Source organism: Dendrobates tinctorius, unplaced genomic scaffold (assembly GCF_039654945.1).
Source record: "Dendrobates tinctorius isolate UK_male_01 unplaced genomic scaffold, ASM3965494v1 ptg000070l, whole genome shotgun sequence".
NCBI lineage: Eukaryota > Metazoa > Chordata > Amphibia > Anura > Dendrobatidae > Dendrobates > Dendrobates tinctorius.
This window is the reverse complement of record NW_027361738.1, coordinates 41,888,385-41,907,764: the sequence shown is the minus strand read 5'-3', so window position 1 is coordinate 41,907,764 and position 19,380 is coordinate 41,888,385. Positions and strand designations below refer to the sequence as shown.

Sequence of the window (19,380 nt, the reverse complement as noted above, 5' to 3'; positions counted from 1 at the left end):
AATGAGACCTTGTGACCTGAGGCCAAGGTGGAATCATATTCGATCCCAAGGGTCTGGTTGACGGCCTCAATGAGACTGTCAATTGTTCCCCGGTATTCTGGAGTACCCGAATCAAGCGGCTCATCCGAGTTGTAATCTGAGCTCCCGTTAATGACCCCTGGTGAAGGTGAGCGAGAAGCCGAGCTTATGAATGCCAAAGCACCAAATGGACCGGGAGATGCTGTGTGGGTTCGTTCCCCCGCTTCTGCCTAGAGTGAGAGCGGCCCCTGCAGGCCGGAGGCTCCTTTGAGGTGGAGGACCCCTCTAACACAGGCGAGTCGCTATCCCTGCCCCTACCTGGGGCTCGAAGGGACTCGATTGCTCTCGTAAGCGATGCCATGCACTGCGACAGAGACAGAGCCCATTCCGGGGGGCTCGGTACACTGGGTTCGGTCGCAGGGGAGGGCTCCTGGGCACGTTTGGAATCGCAGGCTTCGCAAATCTGCTTGGTTTGCGCATGTGGGAAGGCGGATTGACAGGAGGTACACGCAACATATAAGAACGTGTGTTCCTTAGCTTTTCTGGACATGATGGCTGCTAAGTCATATGTCAAGGGCCATAAGCTGCTTAGCCTCTGGAAAATACAGAGGGTGGCCTTCCTCCAGGGGTAGCACTTACCCCAGTCATGTGTCCCCCGTCCTGGATCCTGTCAGACATCCAGCCAGCTGTTTTGTTTTTTTTTCAACTACAGCGCGCTTCGGCGTGTGGGCGGGCCTCCGGACGAAGAGGCAGCCCCGGGACGTCATGGAGTGGAACTTCCGTCAGCGGCCTAGTCTCTGGCAGAAGCCGGGGACTAAATTTCCGACGTCCGCCCGAGGCTCCGGGGGGCAGGGGCGCCGGAAGTGGCCGTGTCACCGACCACGGGGGTCCACAGGAGCCCTCCCAGCCCACCTCCTTCCATGCCTCACCCCTAGACATCCATCTTGATCCTCAGGTTAGGGGGGGGGGAAGGGGGGCTAAAAAAATCTTAAGGACGGTGCAGGCACCCTAACTCCATCTTCCCTATAGGGGAAGAGGAGAGGGACCGTCCGCCACCTTCCATCACCGCTGTCTGGCATTGGTGATGCAGTGGGGACCGCACGGACTGTTCGCAGGCCTCTGTACAGCCTAGGGTTTTACTACCTTAGGGTGGTCAGGGCTCAGTCCGGCATCATGTCCCACGTAGTGGGAAAGCATACGTGGAGGCGACACTCGGTTTGGGGAAATCCGACCCTTTCAATAGGATCCGTTGCCCCTGTCTTATCTTCATGGAAAAAAACGATAGAGTCTGGAAAAAAGACCAGACGTGTGCCTCCAATGGACACTAAGCAAAAATTGGTTTCGCCTGCAACCGAGGCGAGGGTGTATACTGCAGAGGAGGAGCCAACCTTTTTTTGTCATTCACTTAGTGTCAGCCTCCAGGCGGCAGTAGCATACACCGACAGTACCTGTGTCCCCCAATGAGGCGAAGGAGAAAAAGACACTTTATATGTTCTGATAAAATTAAAGGAGTAATATATCTCAGGTCACTTCTGCATTGAGAGGCGTGCAGGTTCGGTAATGTCACGTCTACAGATGTCTGTCAGCTTCCATGTGAAAGTGGGGCTGCTGACTCAGGTGTACAGACAGGGCTGCGGAGTCGATAAGCCAAACCTCCGACTCCTCAATTTCCCTGACACTGACCCCACAGCACTGGTCACTACTGAGCACGTGCATAAAGTGCAGCACAGATTCACCTCGACTAAAAGCCGAGATCCTTAGATCAGGAATAGAACAGACATTGATAGGAAATTTCAAAACTTTCCCAAATTATTACAAAAAAAACTACAGCACATTCTGCATAGTACTGTACCCAAAGTATTAGATATTTTAGAAGTCGGCGTCGATCCATTTTACACCGACTCCACAGCCCTGTCTACAGTTAACTCTCATGATCTCGTGTGCACCAGCTGCAGGTATCACATACATGTCCTATTCTTTACAGTAGAATAGACTCTATTACCTGCTGCTTGTGCATGCAAATATCTGTAGAACCAAAGTCACCAATACCGTTCACCTCCTGATATGGAAGTGAGCAAAGCCAGATTACCCCTTTAAAAGGTAGGTGTCTTCATTAAGTCAAGTACTTTTTTGCAACTGAGGGTAGAAAGTAACAGAGAACCAGTCACTCAACAACACCAGAGTCCTCTCAATGTAATACGTGCATTGCCAGTTTAGGATTTTCATTAGCTAGAGCCTAAAGGCCCCGTCTCACTAAGCGATCTCGGTAGCGAGATCGCTGCTGAGTCACAACTTTTGTGACGTAACAGCGATCTCACCAGCGAGATTGCTATGTGTGACAGCGATCAGCGAGCGGCCCCCCTGCCGGTATCGCTGATCGCTGGAAGAAACCTCTGGACATTTCTGTGGTCGCTGGTCTCCCGCTGGCCAGCACGCATCACTGCGTGTGACAGGCGGGAGACCAGCGATCAGGTGTAAAAAAATAATAAAAAAAAATAAAAAATATAGTTATTCTCACCTTCCGACATTCTCACCAGCGATCTCATAAGCGACTTACTAGCGATCCTGACACCTTGATATCGGTGTCGGGATCGCTGGTAAGTCGCTTAGTTTGACGGGGCCTTAACTCCGCATTGACACATCCAATGTGAAGGTCAAAGTACAGACTATGAGGCATGGACTGGCTGCAATTCTCCTCCCCTAGACCTGATAGCCAAGGCATATATGAGGCTGTTAAGTTCGGATCAAGATACCGGCGGTCAGTCCATTGTCGGACTGTGACACACGAGTGTGCAGATGCAGCATAACACTGTCTTACAGGCCAATCAGCAGCACAAACGTTGAATACAACAGTACAATACAATACATACTTGCTGCTTTCTATCCTTGTATCCTCTGATATAGGACTGGATAATTATTGCATTCTTCAGTCTTCTCCTTTCTTCCTGTATGATAAATAATTCAATCAGATTACTGTGAATTCATCAGTTCTCACTTATTTTCACAATCATAACACAGTGAATAGACCCTAAACTAATAGCGTGAAGCTCTACTACAGAACGAATAACCAATATTCACTTGCAAATTAGCAATTTCCAGAAGCAGAGAAGATAATGCGGGTTCCCTCCATCAAAGGAATGCATATTAGATTCATTCAGGTAAATGGGTTGGAACACGTGGACACTTACAAAAATTGTTTTTACTTTTTAGCACCACATTATTTGTAGCTGGCATGTTCTTTAGAGATTTTAGCTAAAAAACAATGGAGATGATGACACTATACAGTAGATTCATTAGCATTACCCTACCTCCCTCTTTCTCCTTTCTTCCTGGGTTCGATGCAGCAGAGAAGCTTTTTCTTCCTAGAAGGTAAATTTAAAGTGTTAAAATATACAATCCTTATCCAGTATCTTAGAAGGCGGCATCATGCGTACACTGCTAAAATCCAAATTCAATTTTAGAGATGAAGTTTTTGTTAGAAAAGACATTTAGTATACCAATGGATCAACAGTATGGTAAACATAATCAGGTCATCAACACTTCTCCCTTTTAGCCACCAGGCAGCCAAAAAAACTCACCTTGCTAAAGAAAAATATGCCCCAGCAAAAATGACTGAGTTCTCCCCTTATTGATCAGGCAGAGCACTCATAATAATAATGACCAATAATAGGGAGAAATGTGCAGCTGCACAGTCATCTCCATCCTCTCATCTGTATGACCAGTGCAGGGAGGAACAGAGAACTGAACAATCAGATCAGTATCCTAATACAGACTGTGGAGTCACTGAAGAGAGAGAGACAGGGAGAGACTGTGAATGAAACTGCGAGAAGACAGAATAGAGAACAGTCAGTGAGAAAGGGAAGACCTAGGAGAGCAGTGAGAAAGGGTGGACCGAGGAGAGCAGTCGGTGTGAGAAAGGGGGGACTGAGGAGAACAGTGGGTGTGAGAAAGGGCAGACTGAGGAGAGCAGTCTGTGTGAGAAAGGGGGGACGGAGGAGAACAGTGGGTGTGAAAAAGGGGGGACCGAGGAGAGCAGTCTGTGTGAGAAAGGGCAGACCGAGAAGAACAGTGGGTGTGAGAAAGGGCAGACCGAGAAGAACAGTGGGTGTGAGAAAGGGTAAACTTAGGAGAACAGTCGGTGTGAGAAAGAGCAGACTGAGGAGAACAGTCGGTGTGAGAAAGAGCAGACTGAGGAGAACAGTCGGTGTAAGAAAAGGCAGATCGAAGAAAGCAGTCTGTGTGAGAAAGGACGGACCGAGGAGAGCAGTCCGTGTGAGAAAAGGCAGATCGAAGAAAGCAGTCCGTGTGAGAAAGGGCGGACCGAGGAGAGCAGTCCGTGTGAGAAAGGGCGGACCGAGGAGAGCAGTCCGTGTGAGAAAGGGCGGACCGAGGAGAGCAGTCCGTGTGAGAAAGGGCGGACCGAGGAGAGCAGTCCGTGTGAGAAAGGGCGGACCGAGGAGAGCAGTCCGTGTGAGAAAGGGCGGACCGAGGAGAGCAGTCCGTGTGAGAAAGGGCGGACCGAGGAGAGCAGTCCGTGTGAGAAAGGGCGGACCGAGGAGAGCAGTCCGTGTGAGAAAGGGCGGACCGAGGAGAGCAGTCCGTGTGAGAAAGGGCGGACCGAGGAGAGCAGTCCGTGTGAGAAAGGGCGGACCGAGGAGAGCAGTCCGTGTGAGAAAGGGCGGACCGAGGAGAGCAGTCAGTGTGAGAAAGGGCGGACCGAGGAGAGCAGTCCGTGTGAGAAAGGGCGGACCGAGGAGAGCAGTCCGTGTGAGAAAGGGCGGACCGAGGAGAGCAGTCCGTGTGAGAAAGGGCGGACCGAGGAGAGCAGTCCGTGTGAGAAAGGGCGGACCGAGGAGAGCAGTCCGTGTGAGAAAGGGCGGACCGAGGAGAGCAGTCCGTGTGAGAAAGGGCGGACCGAGGAGAGCAGTCCGTGTGAGAAAGGGCGGACCGAGGAGAGCAGTCCGTGTGAGAAAGGGCGGACCGAGGAGAGCAGTCCGTGTGAGAAAGGGCGGACCGAGGAGAGCAGTCTGTGTGAGAAAGGGGGGACGGAGGAGAACAGTGGGTGTGAAAAAGGGGGGACCGAGGAGAGCAGTCGTGAGAAAGGGCAGACCGAGAAGAACAGTGGGTGTGACAAAAGGGCAGACCGAGAAGAACAGTGGGTGTGAGAAAGGGTAAACTTAGGAGAGCAGTCCGTGTGAGAAAGGGCGGACCGAGGAGAGCAGTCCGTGTGAGAAAGGGCGGACCGAGGAGAGCAGTCCGTGTGAGAAAGGGCGGACCGAGGAGAGCAGTCCGTGTGAGAAAGGGCGGACCGAGGAGAGCAGTCCGTGTGAGAAAGGGCGGACCAAAAAGAGTCCGTGTGAGAAAGGGCAAAGTAAGGAGAGCAGTCTGTGGGAGAATGGGTGTACCGACGAGAGCAGTCTGTGTGAAAATGATGGGAATGTATGGACAGCAGTCTATTTGACTGGAGGGGGGTCATAGTGAGCATTGTATGAGAAGTAAGGTGACATGGGCGATAGGGTGTGACATGGGCGATAGGGTATGCCTAGCTATTTTAGCTTCAGCTTTCCAGCTACACAGACAATGCCATACCTGAAGAGGAGTTACCTAGTAGATGCCACCAGGTAAGAGTACCTGTTTTTTCTGCTCTAAGCCACTTAGAATACTGACATCAACTCCCTTCCCTGCCCTAGACCACCAGGGATGCAGACATTTATCCAATAACTATCGCAAATGATGTGGTACATTACAGACATATATATTTGTTGCTGTTATGGACAGCCCGATTTAGAAGGAACAGCACCCAAGCCCAGACTAGTGGAAAAGGATTAGATGGAACATTGGTCACTGAGCCCTTGATACATTGTTTGGTCCCAGGACTCATACAGATGCAATAACACTGCACCCTACCATAAAGTAAGTGCTAAAACCCCTATAAACACTTTATATTCATATATACAAAGGCTTTATTGGAGAATATTAGTAATTGCAGTCTCCATTGCTATTCAACAAAGGGAAACAACACTAAATCTTCTCTAAAAAAAAAAAAAAAAAATAAGAGTTAAATGTCATTCTGCCTGATCAACTAAGTGGAAAATACCTACAAGGCCATGGACACCTGTTCATGAACTGGATAACATGTTGACTGCTATATTTGTGTCATCCTACCCAACATTTGGAATAATGCCTGCAGAGCGTCTCTGTTATAACAGCACATGGGAGGCCTAAATAAAGCGGGACTGCACAGTTCTCAAAGAATAATCAGGAACTTATACAGTATATCTTATGCATAGATATAATAGAAAGAGCGCGACGTCTAGGACAGGACCCCTGTGCCTGATGGGCTACTGTCGCTGTACCACAAATGCCATTGCTGTCCTCTGCACACACATTTGGGCACAGACACAAGTGTATTTTTTGGCAAATCTTACGGTATATGAAAATACAATGTGATTATTTCTTACCTTTCTACTCGCTCCTCCCAGTGATACCTTTGGCCTGGTTTTGAAATCTCCCTCAAAGCTGAACATGGCTGCAGCTTATCCCATCTAAGACATATGGTGATATTTTGGAGGGTCACTAAAAACAAAGAGAAGTCAGGAAGCAATTATCCAATAACATAAAAAAAAAAAAAAAAAAAAAAAAAAAAACAATCTAAACATTGCACAGCATTTACTTATTGTTAATTATGTTTTTTTTGTCCATTAAAAGGTTTATTCCCCTATGGACATTAATTACCTTTCCACAAGATAAGTGTTAGGAACGGCGGAACGCACTAAATAAAAATAAATAATAAAGTGCGTTCGCCGCTCGGGGTCCACCGTGCAGTAGGTGTTAAGGGCCTGTCACACTAAGCGATATCGCTAACAATATCGCTATAACTGACGTTATAGCGATATTGCTAGCGACATCGCTGTGTCTGAAACTTACCTACAGCTTCCTGTGGAGAGACGAGCGTGGAGCCGGGCAGGAGGACGCAGGATCGCCTAGTGTGACAGGTAAGTAGCAACCCCCGTCCCCAGCGATGTCGCTGGTGAGATCTGCCTGTGTGGCAGCTCACTAGCGACCACTTAGCGATGCACCAGCGATCCTGACAGCGTCATATCGCTGGTCGGGATCGCTGGTACATCGCTAAGTGTGACAGTACCTTTACACCGCTGCTAGGTAATGGCAGACGCACAATATGGCGGTATATCGCGCATGGGTTGAACGTCACCCAAGTGCGGTAAGCAATCTCTGTTTTCTCACAGAGATATCAGCAGAGGTAAACACAAAAGGCTGAGCCTGTTGGAGTCACAGGACTCAGGTAAATGCACACACTATCTGGTCACAGGAGCAGGACCCAAGACAGAGGAGCTGCGCCCGTCTAGACCTACCGTGCATGCGGCGTCGCTACTGCGGACGCCAAAGAGGGCTGCAACTGCAGCATGGCGTAGAACACTGCCGCTAGTCGACAAAGCAAGGAAGCAGGCGCAATGTCGGACGCTAGCAACTGTGGATGATGCTGTAGTGGCTTGAGGCTTGTCACGCGCTGGCACTGACTCTAATCTAAGTCCCTGTACACATTCATAATATCAAAGGAAGGGGATCTTCCTGACGAAGAAGCGAAACGCGCGTTGGGGCGAGGGGGAAGCCAGTGCCATTTACTTCTATCTTGTAAGTGCCCTTCTCTGGAATGTCCGTATGCATTTATATTGTCTTTACATTATAGCGCTTTTAGTCTGGGCGCTCCTAGTAATTGACATGTAATCATGGACAGGCTATGTTTATTCCCACTGTGGAAAGCACTGTGAGTTCAGATGCATTTGCGCTGTTCTTATTCTAATAATTGTTACTAGTTTGAGTGCAGCATATTTTATGCCATTCCATGATTTATAATTGAAATTGATTTGTATTTGTATATGTTCATTCGGGCACATGTGCAATATGGCTCCCTCATTGGATAGCAGTGACCTATTTTTGTAATTTTTATCGATTCATTTGTTATGCCTTTGCATTCAATAAAATTTGTATTTATGGCAATTTATACTTATTTTTGTGGTTTATGGTTTGTATTTTGAGTTTTTGCCGTGATAATTATTTATTGGGTTTGTGTTGGTTATCAAAGCAAGGAAGCAGGCGCAATGTCGGACGCTAGCAACTGTGGATGATGCTGTAGTGGCTTGAGGCTTGTCACGCGCTGGCGCTGACTCTAATCTAAGTCCCTGTACACATTCATAATATCAAAGGAAGGGGATCTTAATGAGTCATTCGCAGGTTCACACAGTAGCAACTAGAAGCTATACTAGCGCATGGCCGAACGGTCATGCGCGCTTTTTATAGCCGGGACCTTCCGGAAGCTTCCAGATCTCCGAGATGGATCAATGAGATCTGGAGCAGGACCTGGGGACATGACTCCCGATCTCCAATGGGAGATCGTCTCATGAGCATGCCCAGTAGAACAGAGGAACTTAGTCTCTGGAGCGATCTGCTGCAAAGCAATCTCCTCTGGGGTAGATAGACAGCAGGAGACCGCAGAATGTGAGGCTCTGGATTCCTGCAGAGCAGATGCAGAAACCTGACGCCTAACAATAAGTGAATAAAGGGATTCGGTCACCATGAAAACTCAAATTAAACCATTTATACATACATATAAGGGCCTTACATGTGTGAGAAAAATAATCATAAATAAAACAATCATATCTCTAGTGTAGATTTTACTTAATGCATTCTATAAGTAAGCGAGGGGGGCTTCAGTGCACCCTTAGCATGACCAAGGAATCAGTGCTCCCTTCTGCCCCCTCATATGCCATCCTCAGCACCTTTCCTTAGGTTGACTGACCGCACTCGCGTTGCAGCGCAGCCTGAATTGAATCCTCAGCCCTGCGCGCACACCGATGCTGCAGGAGCTGAGAGCGCAGTGTCAATGTGTGCAAAGGCATTCTCATTACTCTCCTGTCTGCAGGGGCGTTCTCATCACTCTCCTGTCTGCAGGGGCGTTCTCATCACTCTCCTGTCTGCAGGGGCGTTCTCATCACTCTCCTGTCTGCAGGGGCATTTTGATAACTCTCCTGTCTGCAGCGACCGCTCAGGGATGACTAGAGCAAAAAGGTGCCATACTCCATCACAACCAAAAGGCTTTGAATGGAGTGAAAGCAAGCATGCTCGGCTGTAGCTTTATTCAACGTACTGTGGTTGTGAAGCAGGGGGGAGAAGAAGACCGAGACCCCTGCTTTGCTGATAATGGAGGCCCTCCCACACCCCCCGCAATCAGGCATTTAGCACCATTTTCTGTAAACAGGCACAACGGGTCTATTGTAGGGCAGCACGGTGGCTCAGTGGTTAGTACTGCAGGCTTGCAGCACTGGGGTCCTGGGTCAAATCCCACCAATCACATCTGCAAGGAGTTTGTATGTCCTCCCAGTGTTTGCGTGAGTTTCCTCCAACACTCCAAAGACATACTGATATGGAATCTAGATTGTGAGCCCCAATGGGGACTGTGATGAAAATGTCTGTAAAGTGCTGTGGAATTAATGGGGCTATATAAGTGAGTAACATAAATAAAATAAACTCCTTTGATGACTATACCTTAATTCAGAATTTAGCTTTGTTCTTTTCAGCCATTTTTTACCGCAATCTCGATTTTCTATTTTTTTTTGCCAATAAAAAGAATTGCATTTTCCGTTTTTTTTTTTCCCTACCTAGCTTTGACTGACTGTGTCTAAGAACCAGTTTATCAGCTGGTGGCAAAGGAAAAGCACAATCAGGGTCTCTGTTGTCCATGTAAGGCCTGTGTCACCAACAGTCACTCCATGCACTTTCCTCCTTGAGTATGGGGAGACCAGGGTCCCCATTCTGCCGATCAGTGGAGATCCCATACATCGAACCTCTACCTATCTGATGAGCGGGCGATAAATCCCTCGGGCTGGAATAATTGTAATTGTACTTTCCCAATCCTCCCTTTATTTATATAGGGAAGCATAGCCAGTAAAGTATTAGCTGGGTCCCACTACCACTCACAGGCTATCAGACACTGACATACTGTGTTCTCAGCCAGGCTACTTACAGCTGTGCGATATAAAGTATGTTGGCGGCTCTCTGAGTGCGCTGCGTGGCTGTTTGATTCATCATCTGAGCATCTCGGCCACAAGTAGCGTAGAGGGGCCAACTTTGGACGTGGCTGTGCAGCTGGACATCGCTCGTACAGTACCGACAAGGAGTCAAGCACAAGAATTCATGGATCGCCCTCCTCTCCCTGCACACTGACAGCACAAGCTGAACTGTAAATATACAATATTTCATCTATTTTGTTTGTTGGAAGGCAAGATCTGGGCTTTCCATTTCAACTTACAAAGCATATTGGGCCTGATTCACACAATATTTTTGTAATTTCTAATTCTCCATTTGGTTTTTTTTTTGTGTTTTGTTATGTTTAAATTATGTGGGGAATTCATGAGATTATATTATTTTTTATTGGAAAAGAAAATCATTAAAAAAAAAAAAAAAAACTTCCATAGATTCCATTGGTGTTAAACAAAATCAGATCTGTTTCTATTTAAAAGTGAAAAAGAGCAGCGGATTTAATTTTTTTTACTGGATGCAAAAAATTCAAATAAAAAATTACACGTGTGACTTGCTTTTTTCTGATTATAATGTATTTAAATACAAACATATCCATTAAAGTAACATTTTTAGGGTCTGTGCACATGTTTCAGCTTTAGTAAGCTTTTTCTGTGCAGTTTTGTCACAAAACTTGGAAGGGTTTGTGATGCCATGAAAGTGAATGAAAATTCTGAAGCCTCATCCACACGTTGATTACTTTTTTCACAGCAGATCTGGTGCAGATTTAAATCTGCAGAATGTCAATTCTTTCAGGGTTTTTGGCTGCGTCTTTCACCCATAGTAATGAGTGGGGAAAATTCTGCACCAAAACAAATGTAAAAATGGCAGCAATCCTGGTCACGCCGATAACCTAAGTGAAGACATATCCAGGCATCACCTTATGACATAGGAAAAATGTACACTCAAAGGGCCTTTTTTTTGGTGTCATCATAGTTCTTAAAGGGAAAGTGTCTTCAGAAAATGACCTATTGTTCAAACAAGTGGTTTATCAAAAATTTATTTTTTACACTTGATCATGTTTTTCCATATTGATATCTACATAATAAAATTAGAAGCCTAGCGATTTTCACACTGCCACTCATCCTTACACTAGACTCTTACCTCCTGTTTTTTACAGATGAAGTCACAGCTCGCCTCCTCGACAATGACATTTGCCCACTTTATCCCTCCATACAATGTGGCCTTTCTCACTCTATTGCTGTTAAGATCCATGTGAAGAACATAAAGCAGAAGCCTAATTTTAGGCCCACAGTCTGAAATTTTATTATTTTTTTTTTTCTTTAATATATTGATATGAAAGAAAAATAAAAAAAACACATTTAACATAAAAAGGCGAGTGTAATAATCACAGATCATTTTCTGAGACACATTCCTTTAGGAATGAGGTGTTAATAGAGGAAGTAGTGCTGAAGAATCTCACATTTTTTGATTAGTTTCATTGCTTTTTCTCAGTCTGTCGCAGAGATAAATGACATTGTCTGATCTGTAGAAAAACCTTAAGAACCCCAGGGTCTGTAACAGGCTGCATGTTTCCTGCAGAGGTGCAAACATGACCTGCCAGAAAACATCCAGGGACCGCCAGAGAATGGACAGAAGTACTGTTCACTAGTCGCAGTAATCAGCTGAGCTGTATATCTACTTCCAATAGGACCATCATGCATGATGCCCACTGAGCGCCATACTGTTCCCTCAGTAACCAGACCACTCAGTGTGAACTGAAGAATTCCCAGACACAGGCTGGTCTCAGCTGGCCCTTATGTGGCCCCGATGGTATGGGTAACCTCATGGCGGTAGTGTCGATGTGAAAAAGCCTCTGCAAAGCTCTGTACCCTAGTGCTGCTTGAAGGGAACTGTCCATCACACATATATATTAAAGGTTTATTGAGAGGTTTAAAGCTCACTCCATTTAAGGCAGGTTGTCATATTACTGTATAGTGCCTGAATTACACGGATAGGTTGCACTGTCTATAATGGGGAAAAAAACATTTTCTGAGAACATAAAGAGGTATTCTTGGCGGAAAGTGGTAACATGTTAATAGTTGGGGGTCCGACAGCTGGAACCATCATTGATCGCAGGAACAAGGAACTTTTAGCCCCGTCAGAGCGCCGTCAGACGGCCATATAAATCGGAGATAGATCGGAATGAAGAGCGCGGCCCTTGGGACTGCTTCATACTGTATATTTCTATGCAGCGGTCCCGCTGGGGTCAGGAGGGCTGCGTTCCGATCTCTCTCCGATTTATACAGCCGTCTGACTGCAGCAGAGATGCGCACACCACATAATTGCCTCATTCATTCTCTATAGGACTGATGGGGAAAGCCAATCCTAGGTGACTTCATAGAGAATGAATGGATCCATAAAAGTGCGCTGTCCTGGTGATCAATGAGGGTCTCGGCAATCGGAATCCCCCCAACATGAAGTTAACACATATCCAATGGACGGGTGATAATTTCCCCTGATCAGAAAACCCCTAAAACCGCCAACAAGCCCTGTGGCACCTGTTCCCCCTGCCTGGATGGCGCACACGGATGGCGGGCGCTGGCACCGCTTATTCTATAGGGACGGCGACTCTGAGGAACACATAGGTGGATGAAGAAAGCAGCGCTGTGGGCGAGGAGACAATGCTGGCAAGGGGTACAGCAGGCTGCATCACTCACAGGCCACCAGGACCCCTATGGCTGCTGCTGCACACAAACTTCCTGCACAGCACCAAGGCCAGGACACGAGTGAGGTCACGGCTATGACGTCACAGCGCTGGCTCCTATGTTAGGACGACTCTGGGGTTTCCCTGTCACAAATGACTCAGCAGCGCGGACACACGACGTGCCGGGCTATGGCTGCCCCCGGCCTGTCCGCCCCGGTCCTCCCTCCTCCGCTGCTCTATGACAGGTGACTCGTTACCTGGGAGCTCAGACCGGGCACCACTCACTCAGCAACAAAAACAGCAGCAGCGCTGGACATTTCCCTTGACAACGGAAGTCCCGCCCCTAGCAACCGGCCTCAGTGTGTTCACAACATTGGTTGTTACCGGCAAGCAGCCTCAGCCTCTGGTTGGAGTAAAGAGAGTGTCAATCACTCGTCTTTCCTGCCGCGTCATGACGTCACTGGGTATTGTTACGGATAAATAAAGGTTTGTTGAAAAATTTTAAAAAAACGAGCCCCACGTGACTGCTGCGGAGGTGGCGCTGCAGCCAGTCAGTCAGTCAGGGGCTCTCCTGTGCTGGGTGTGGGGCTGCTGCTCTGCTGTGACAGAGGTGGACGGCCAGGCCTAGCGCAGATAATGTTCTCTGTAGGCAGAAATTCACCCTTCAGTCACAGCTGCTTTATTTCTTCCTCCCTACTTCCATGATTATGGCATTTATACCTTAGTGGCTCTGTGTAACCTTGGACCAGGATTAGTGGAGCTGAGGGAAGAGCAGAGTATGAGCCTAGTATGTTGGGTGGGTTTCTGGTCCTCGGTCGGATATAAATGATGGAAAGAGTTAATAACTTATAGTTTTATAGCGCCAACATATTCCTCAGCGTTTTACAATACGGAGGGGATGAGCGCATGCAGTACAGACAGTAAAGAGGCCAGCATTCCCCTCCCGGACCTTTGCCACCTCCTTAAAGAGAATCAGTCAGGAGATTTTTGATACCTCATCTGATGAAAAACACCCTGATTCCAGCGATGTGTCACTGAGTTTAGTGGGTGCAGCAGCTGTGGCGCAATCAGAGCTTTTAGATTTAGCAATGCTGCAGAGCTGAGGAAGCTAACCTCGCCCACACCACAGCTGACTCCGCCCACACTAGGCTCTTTATGTGCATTGTTGGCAGTATGCTGCTTATAACACAAGGGGCCCTGATCAGACAAAGGTTCATGTGAGCAATGATAATCTGGTGATACAACCTTCACTGTATGTAAACAACAACAGAGCCAAAAACAAGTGACACGTGGATGAAATCTGTGTTTCAGCCTCTATCCCCTGCTGTCTTCAGATTACATAGCAAAAACCTGCCAAAAGATTCCCTGCCGACAGAATGAAAATGCAGAATTCAATCATTTGTAACATAAATCAGAGCTATATGTGACGTCAAGAATGTTATAATAATAGCCATCGTGTGTGATAGAAGACATGTACATAATGTGCGGACAGCAAGGTATAAATGTTATTCCACACGATCATCATTAGATGAAGGGATCTTTCAGAAGCACGCCTACTAAGAGGTTTTTTGTATAAATATGAGAGTCCGTTTTACCATATAGCGAACATGGCACATCAAACAACAATTGTGGAATTACACTTTTTTCTCCAATTTCACCACACTTTGAATTTTTTTCCCATTTTCTAGCACACTATATGGTAAAACCAACTATGTCATTCAAAGGTACAACTCGTCCCACAAAAAAACAAGCCCTCACACGGCCATATTGCCAGAAAAATAAAAAAATTATGGCTCTGGGAAGAAGGGGAGGAAAAAATGGAAAATGGCCATGACGTGAAGGGATTAAGCCCTTACACCTTGAGAATTTCCAATTTTGTTTTTTGCTCTACTTCTTGCCAGAGCCATAACTTTTTTATGCAGTAATGGAGTCAGCAGATCGTTGGCGACTTTTGCCAATCTTTCTGTGTGCATCAAAAGTGTAGTCAGCCTATCTAGACTATTAACACCTTACTGACATGCGTCGTACATGTAGCAGGTGTATGGAGCGAGCTCACGGAGAGAACTCGCCCAATTCTCTGCAGGTAACGGCTGTGTTACAGACTGGTGGTGTGAAGCGCTGCCTGCGATTGTTAACCTGATAAATGCTGCTCTCAAGCTGTGACAGTGGCATTAAGAGGACACCCGCAGGGAGCACGTCATTTAGCGCACCAATTGGCAAGCCCGTGACATTATCGCGTGTTGCCGATGGGTTGCTATGACAGCCGGGGGTCTGCTGAAGACCTCCATGCTTGTCATTACTGAGTTCCCTTGAGACCCTGACTGTGGCCAGACTTCAAAGGAGACCAAAATTTTTACTATACTGTATTGTTATGATTGGTTTTCTGTGGCTTAGCTTGGTCTTGCTTTCCTCCTTGGTGACCCAGAGAGGTTGGTAACTAAGCGGATTGCAGACCCCTGATTCTATCCACACAACTAGCAGTAGCCGTGGAGCGTACCTACGATGATTCTAGACACCTCAACACAGCTGGAGAACTAAATAAGCCTAAAGCAAGAAAGGGGAAATCTAAACTGCCCCAGAGCAGACCTCAAAGGAATAAATAGCCCCCAAACATATTGTCGGTGAGACAAGATAAAAAAACAAACGCAGGTAGGAAAATAGACTGAGCAAACGATGGGGCCCACACTAACTAGACAGGACAGGAAAGGAAAGACTGTCTGCAATCACGGAAAAAAACCTGCAAAAAATGCCCAACACGTCTGATAGAAAAATACTGAAGTCACTAGACTTCACCCACTATATCAGAACTCTGGTATATTCTGAAAGCAGAGCAAAAAGAGGCCAATCTAATAAGGGACAAAAACAAACTGGCACAAGCAGTAACATAAGGATGGAAATTCAGCACAGCCCCAGCCGGAGCTGGCTGACCACACAAAACTGAAATAGACAAAACCAGATCAAATGTGAACTATAGCAAAAGAACACTTAGCTGAGCATGCAGGGACTGAGCTGGAAACTAAGACCTCAGGAGGCAGGAAAAAATCACCAGCAGGGATAGAGGGAGTCGGCTGTCTTATATCCAGTCAGAAACTCCAGGTCTCCAGTCATCCTCCTCATTATCAGGTGGCAGGCCTCTGGTAATTAGATCAGCTCCATTACCTCCAGTAACCAACAGAGGGAGCCCGGAAAGAGAACTTGCGACCCATCTGTCAATATAACCAGCTCCACTATCTTCACTAGTAACCAGAGGTAGGCCAGAAAGCGAATTCACAACAGTACCCCCCCCTTGAGGAGGGGTCACCGAACCCTCATCCACACCACCAGGCCAATCAGGATGGGCCCGGTGAAAAGCACGAACCAATCGATCGGCATGAATGTCAGAAGCAGAGACCCAAGAATTATCCTCCTGGCCATAACCCTTCCATTTGACCAAGTAATGGAGTCTCCGTCTAGCCAAACGAGAATCCAATATTTTCTCTACCTCATATTCCACATTGCCTTTAACCAATACAGGGTGAGGAGGCGCCGCCATAGGAACTACTGGCTCCACAAACATCTTCAACAGAGATTTATGAAACACGTTATGGATCTTAAACGTAACTGGAAGAGCCAATCGAAAAGAAACAGGATTAAGAATCTCCAAAATCTTATAAGGTCCAATGAATCTTGGCTTGAACTTTGGAGACGCAACCTTCATAGGAATATTCTTTGATGACAACCAAACCATATCACCCACTTTAAACCGGGGACCAATGGTCCTATGCCGATTGGAAATCCGTTGCGCTTTTTCCTGAGAGAGGGACAACTTATCCACCACTTGGTCCCAAATCTGCTGCATTCTCTCTACTACAGTGTCCACACTTGGGCAGGTCGAAGATTCCACTTTGTAACGAATGGAAGCGGAGGCAGAGATGGTGAAGATCACATTCGTTTTTATTTTTAAAGTGGAACCTCGGGACCACGGTCCGGGGGACTCCGAAGGGGGCGTGACTAGTGAGCCCCAGGTACCCGTAGTAAAGCCCCTCAAACAGGGCCAGAATGGAATACCCGGAGGACACAGGTGCTACCTCCAGTTAGACCCCGAACACGTGGCAGCTGTCCCAGCGCGACCTAAAGGGATAACATTAGTTGCAGCAGAGTCCGTAATGAGACGGGTCCTGGATCCGGATAGTTGGTAAGGAGTCGGTTCCAGTGACCTTCACACAGTCCTTGGACTCGGATGGCTGTTGGCGGAACGGGATGGCTTTCGCCCAGATGGTTGCAGATATAATCAGGAAGCACAAGATACTGATACTCTGTGGAGACAGATAGCATTAGACAATGCACAGAGACTGCAGACGCAGCGCAGACAGGTTAGCATAAGAACCGGATGTAGCAATGATTGATACTCGTTGCTCCAGCGCTCTCCCTATGGAGGAGAGGCCAGAAATAGCAGCCAGTGCGCTGCCATTGGTTAATTGCATTTTTTGAATAATGCACGCCGTCCCTTTAAGAAGGCAGGAGAGCGGGCGGGCGTGCCCTAATAGCCCTAGCTACAGATCTCCCCACAGGGCGCCAGGAGATGTGTAACAACCCTGCTGGCATCACTGCATGGCCTCCCATCCCCCGCACACCAACTTACTTTCTGCTTCAAGCCATGCGGTGAATTCTGTCTGTTGCCAGCTCTGTGCCTCTGCTCTCCATGTTTCCAGACTGTGTGTATAGGGGGGCGGCGCCTGAACTCTCTGGTTCTTATGCAGTCAGGGTGCACCTGTGTAATCTGTCCCTGACCAATCACCTGGAGCCCTTGACTATTTAGTTTCGCCACTCTCACTGAAACATTGCCTGTGCAATGTCTAAACTCAGTTAGCGCCTTGCTGCTGAGCTAGCCAGGCCCTGTCCTATGTCTTGCCTTCTCTGAAGGCTCTTAGTCTGTATTCCTGTGTCTCGGTACCTTGCCTAGCATTTCTCTGTCCGTCTGCCAGGAGGCAGAATATCCTGGTCCTTGAGTCTTGTTCCCAGTGCCTTGTCTGTTCTCTGCCCGCCTGCCAGGAGGCTGAATAGCCTGGTCCTTGTGTCTTTGTCCCTGTCTCTCTGTCTGAACTCAGTCTTACCTTTGTCTATCAGTCTCCCTTTCTCCTTGTCCGTGGCTCCCTTCCTTGCTGTGTCTTTCCTTGTGTCCTCCCTGTCTGTGCATCTGCACTCTCGCAGCTTTATCTGTGCATCTGCACTCTCGCAGCTTTGTCTGTGCATCTGCACTCTCGCAGCTTTGTCTGTGCATCTGCACTCTCGCAGCTTTATCTGTGCATCTGCACTCTCGCAGCTTTATCTGTGCATCTGCACTCTCGCAGCTTTATCTGTGCATCTGCACTCTCGCAGCTTTATCTGTGCATCTGCACTCTCGCAGCTTTATCTGTGCATCTGCACTCTAGCCGCTCTGTCTGCACGGCTCCTGGTGCCGCTGCAGAACCTCTTGCTGCAGCTTCTCTCCACAGACCTTGTGGTTCAGCTTTGCTCCATTCCTGCTGCCACTGCAGAACCTCTTGCTGCAGCTTCTCTCCACAGACCTTGTGGTTCAGCTTTGCACCTTTCCTGCTGCAGAACCCCTTGCTGCAGCTTCTCTCCACAGACCTTGTGGTTCTGCTTTGCTCCAGTCCTGCTGCCGCTGCAGAACCTCTTGCTGCAGCTTCTCTCCACAGACCTTGTGGTTCAGCTTTGCTCCACTCCTGCTGCCGCTGCAGAACCTCTTTCTACAGCTTCTCTCTCCACTCCTGCCTTCACCTGCACCTCCTGTGTGAACAGGTCCAGATCCTGTTCCAGCATACACCACTCCCTCCTGCCTACTCCTGCTGTGTGAACAGGTCCCAACCTGCCCCTTCTCATACCACGCCAATCTGTCCTGTGTCTCCAAGCCGTGCCTGCCTGTCCTGTGTCTCCAAGTCGTGCCCGCCTGTCTTGTGTCTCCAAGCCATGCCCGCCTGTCCTGTGTCTCCAAGCCGGGCCCGCCTGTCCTGTGTCTCCAAGCCGTGCCCGCCTGTCCTGTGTCTCCAAGCCGTGCCCGCCTGTCCTGTGTCTCCAAGCCGTGCCGGCTTGCCCTGTGTCTCAGCCTGCTTGTCACTCGCACCTGTCCAGGTGTCCTGTTCCCGAGTGGGATCAGCAGCCACAGCCAGACACCACCCTGGAGTGGCACCCGGCAGCTACCTGCCGCACAAGCCTGACCTCACCATCAGAGGCTCCAGTGAAGACCAAGGTAGCTGCCGTAGTTACGCCCCTTCCAGGGTAGTCTGGTTTGTGGCACAGTGGGGCCACAACCCCCCGGCTCGCGCCATTCAGCCAAGGCGCGAGCGTGACAGTTTGCACAGGCCATGGTCCCCGCTGAGTCCCATGTCCTTCCGCTCGCAGAGCGTCATGAACTCTCTCCCTGCCAGTGTGAGCCACTGGAAGAGTTTGTTCCGCCTTGTGTGGTTCCAGTTGTGGAGACTTCTGAACCACTCATAGTCTCCAAGGCCATCTATGAGCAGCTCCTGGCCTACGAAGAGCATGACCCAGCAGATCCGCCTAGGTTCTATGGGGACCCCAAAGAGTGCCAAGGGTTCCTGAAAAAGTGCCTGCACTACATCCTGCAGAATGCAGTTTGTTTC

The 19,380-nt window shown here is 48.2% G+C and overlaps 1 protein-coding gene across 3 annotated transcripts in view; it reads right to left on the bottom strand.

Annotated features, from left to right (window-relative positions):
* The window catches only part of UBE3C (ubiquitin protein ligase E3C), a 191,556-nt gene extending 178,401 nt beyond the window's left edge, over positions 1 to 13,155 (bottom strand). For 2 of the 3 annotated variants that reach the window (XM_073581600.1, XM_073581602.1), the window contains exons 1-4: positions 13,018 to 13,155; positions 6,480 to 6,594; positions 3,327 to 3,380; positions 2,889 to 2,963 (exon numbers count right to left, since the gene is read on the bottom strand). In XM_073581600.1, the coding sequence (XP_073437701.1) occupies positions 2,889 to 2,963; positions 3,327 to 3,380; positions 6,480 to 6,545 (195 nt within the window). In that variant the 5' untranslated portion in view covers positions 6,546 to 6,594; positions 13,018 to 13,155. Of the gene's footprint in view, positions 1 to 2,888; positions 2,964 to 3,326; positions 3,381 to 6,479; positions 6,595 to 11,217; positions 11,311 to 13,017 lie in introns of those variants that run through there. The other variant, XM_073581601.1, reaches the window with a different exon arrangement.
* Between the last annotated feature and the right edge of the window lie 6,225 nt (positions 13,156 to 19,380).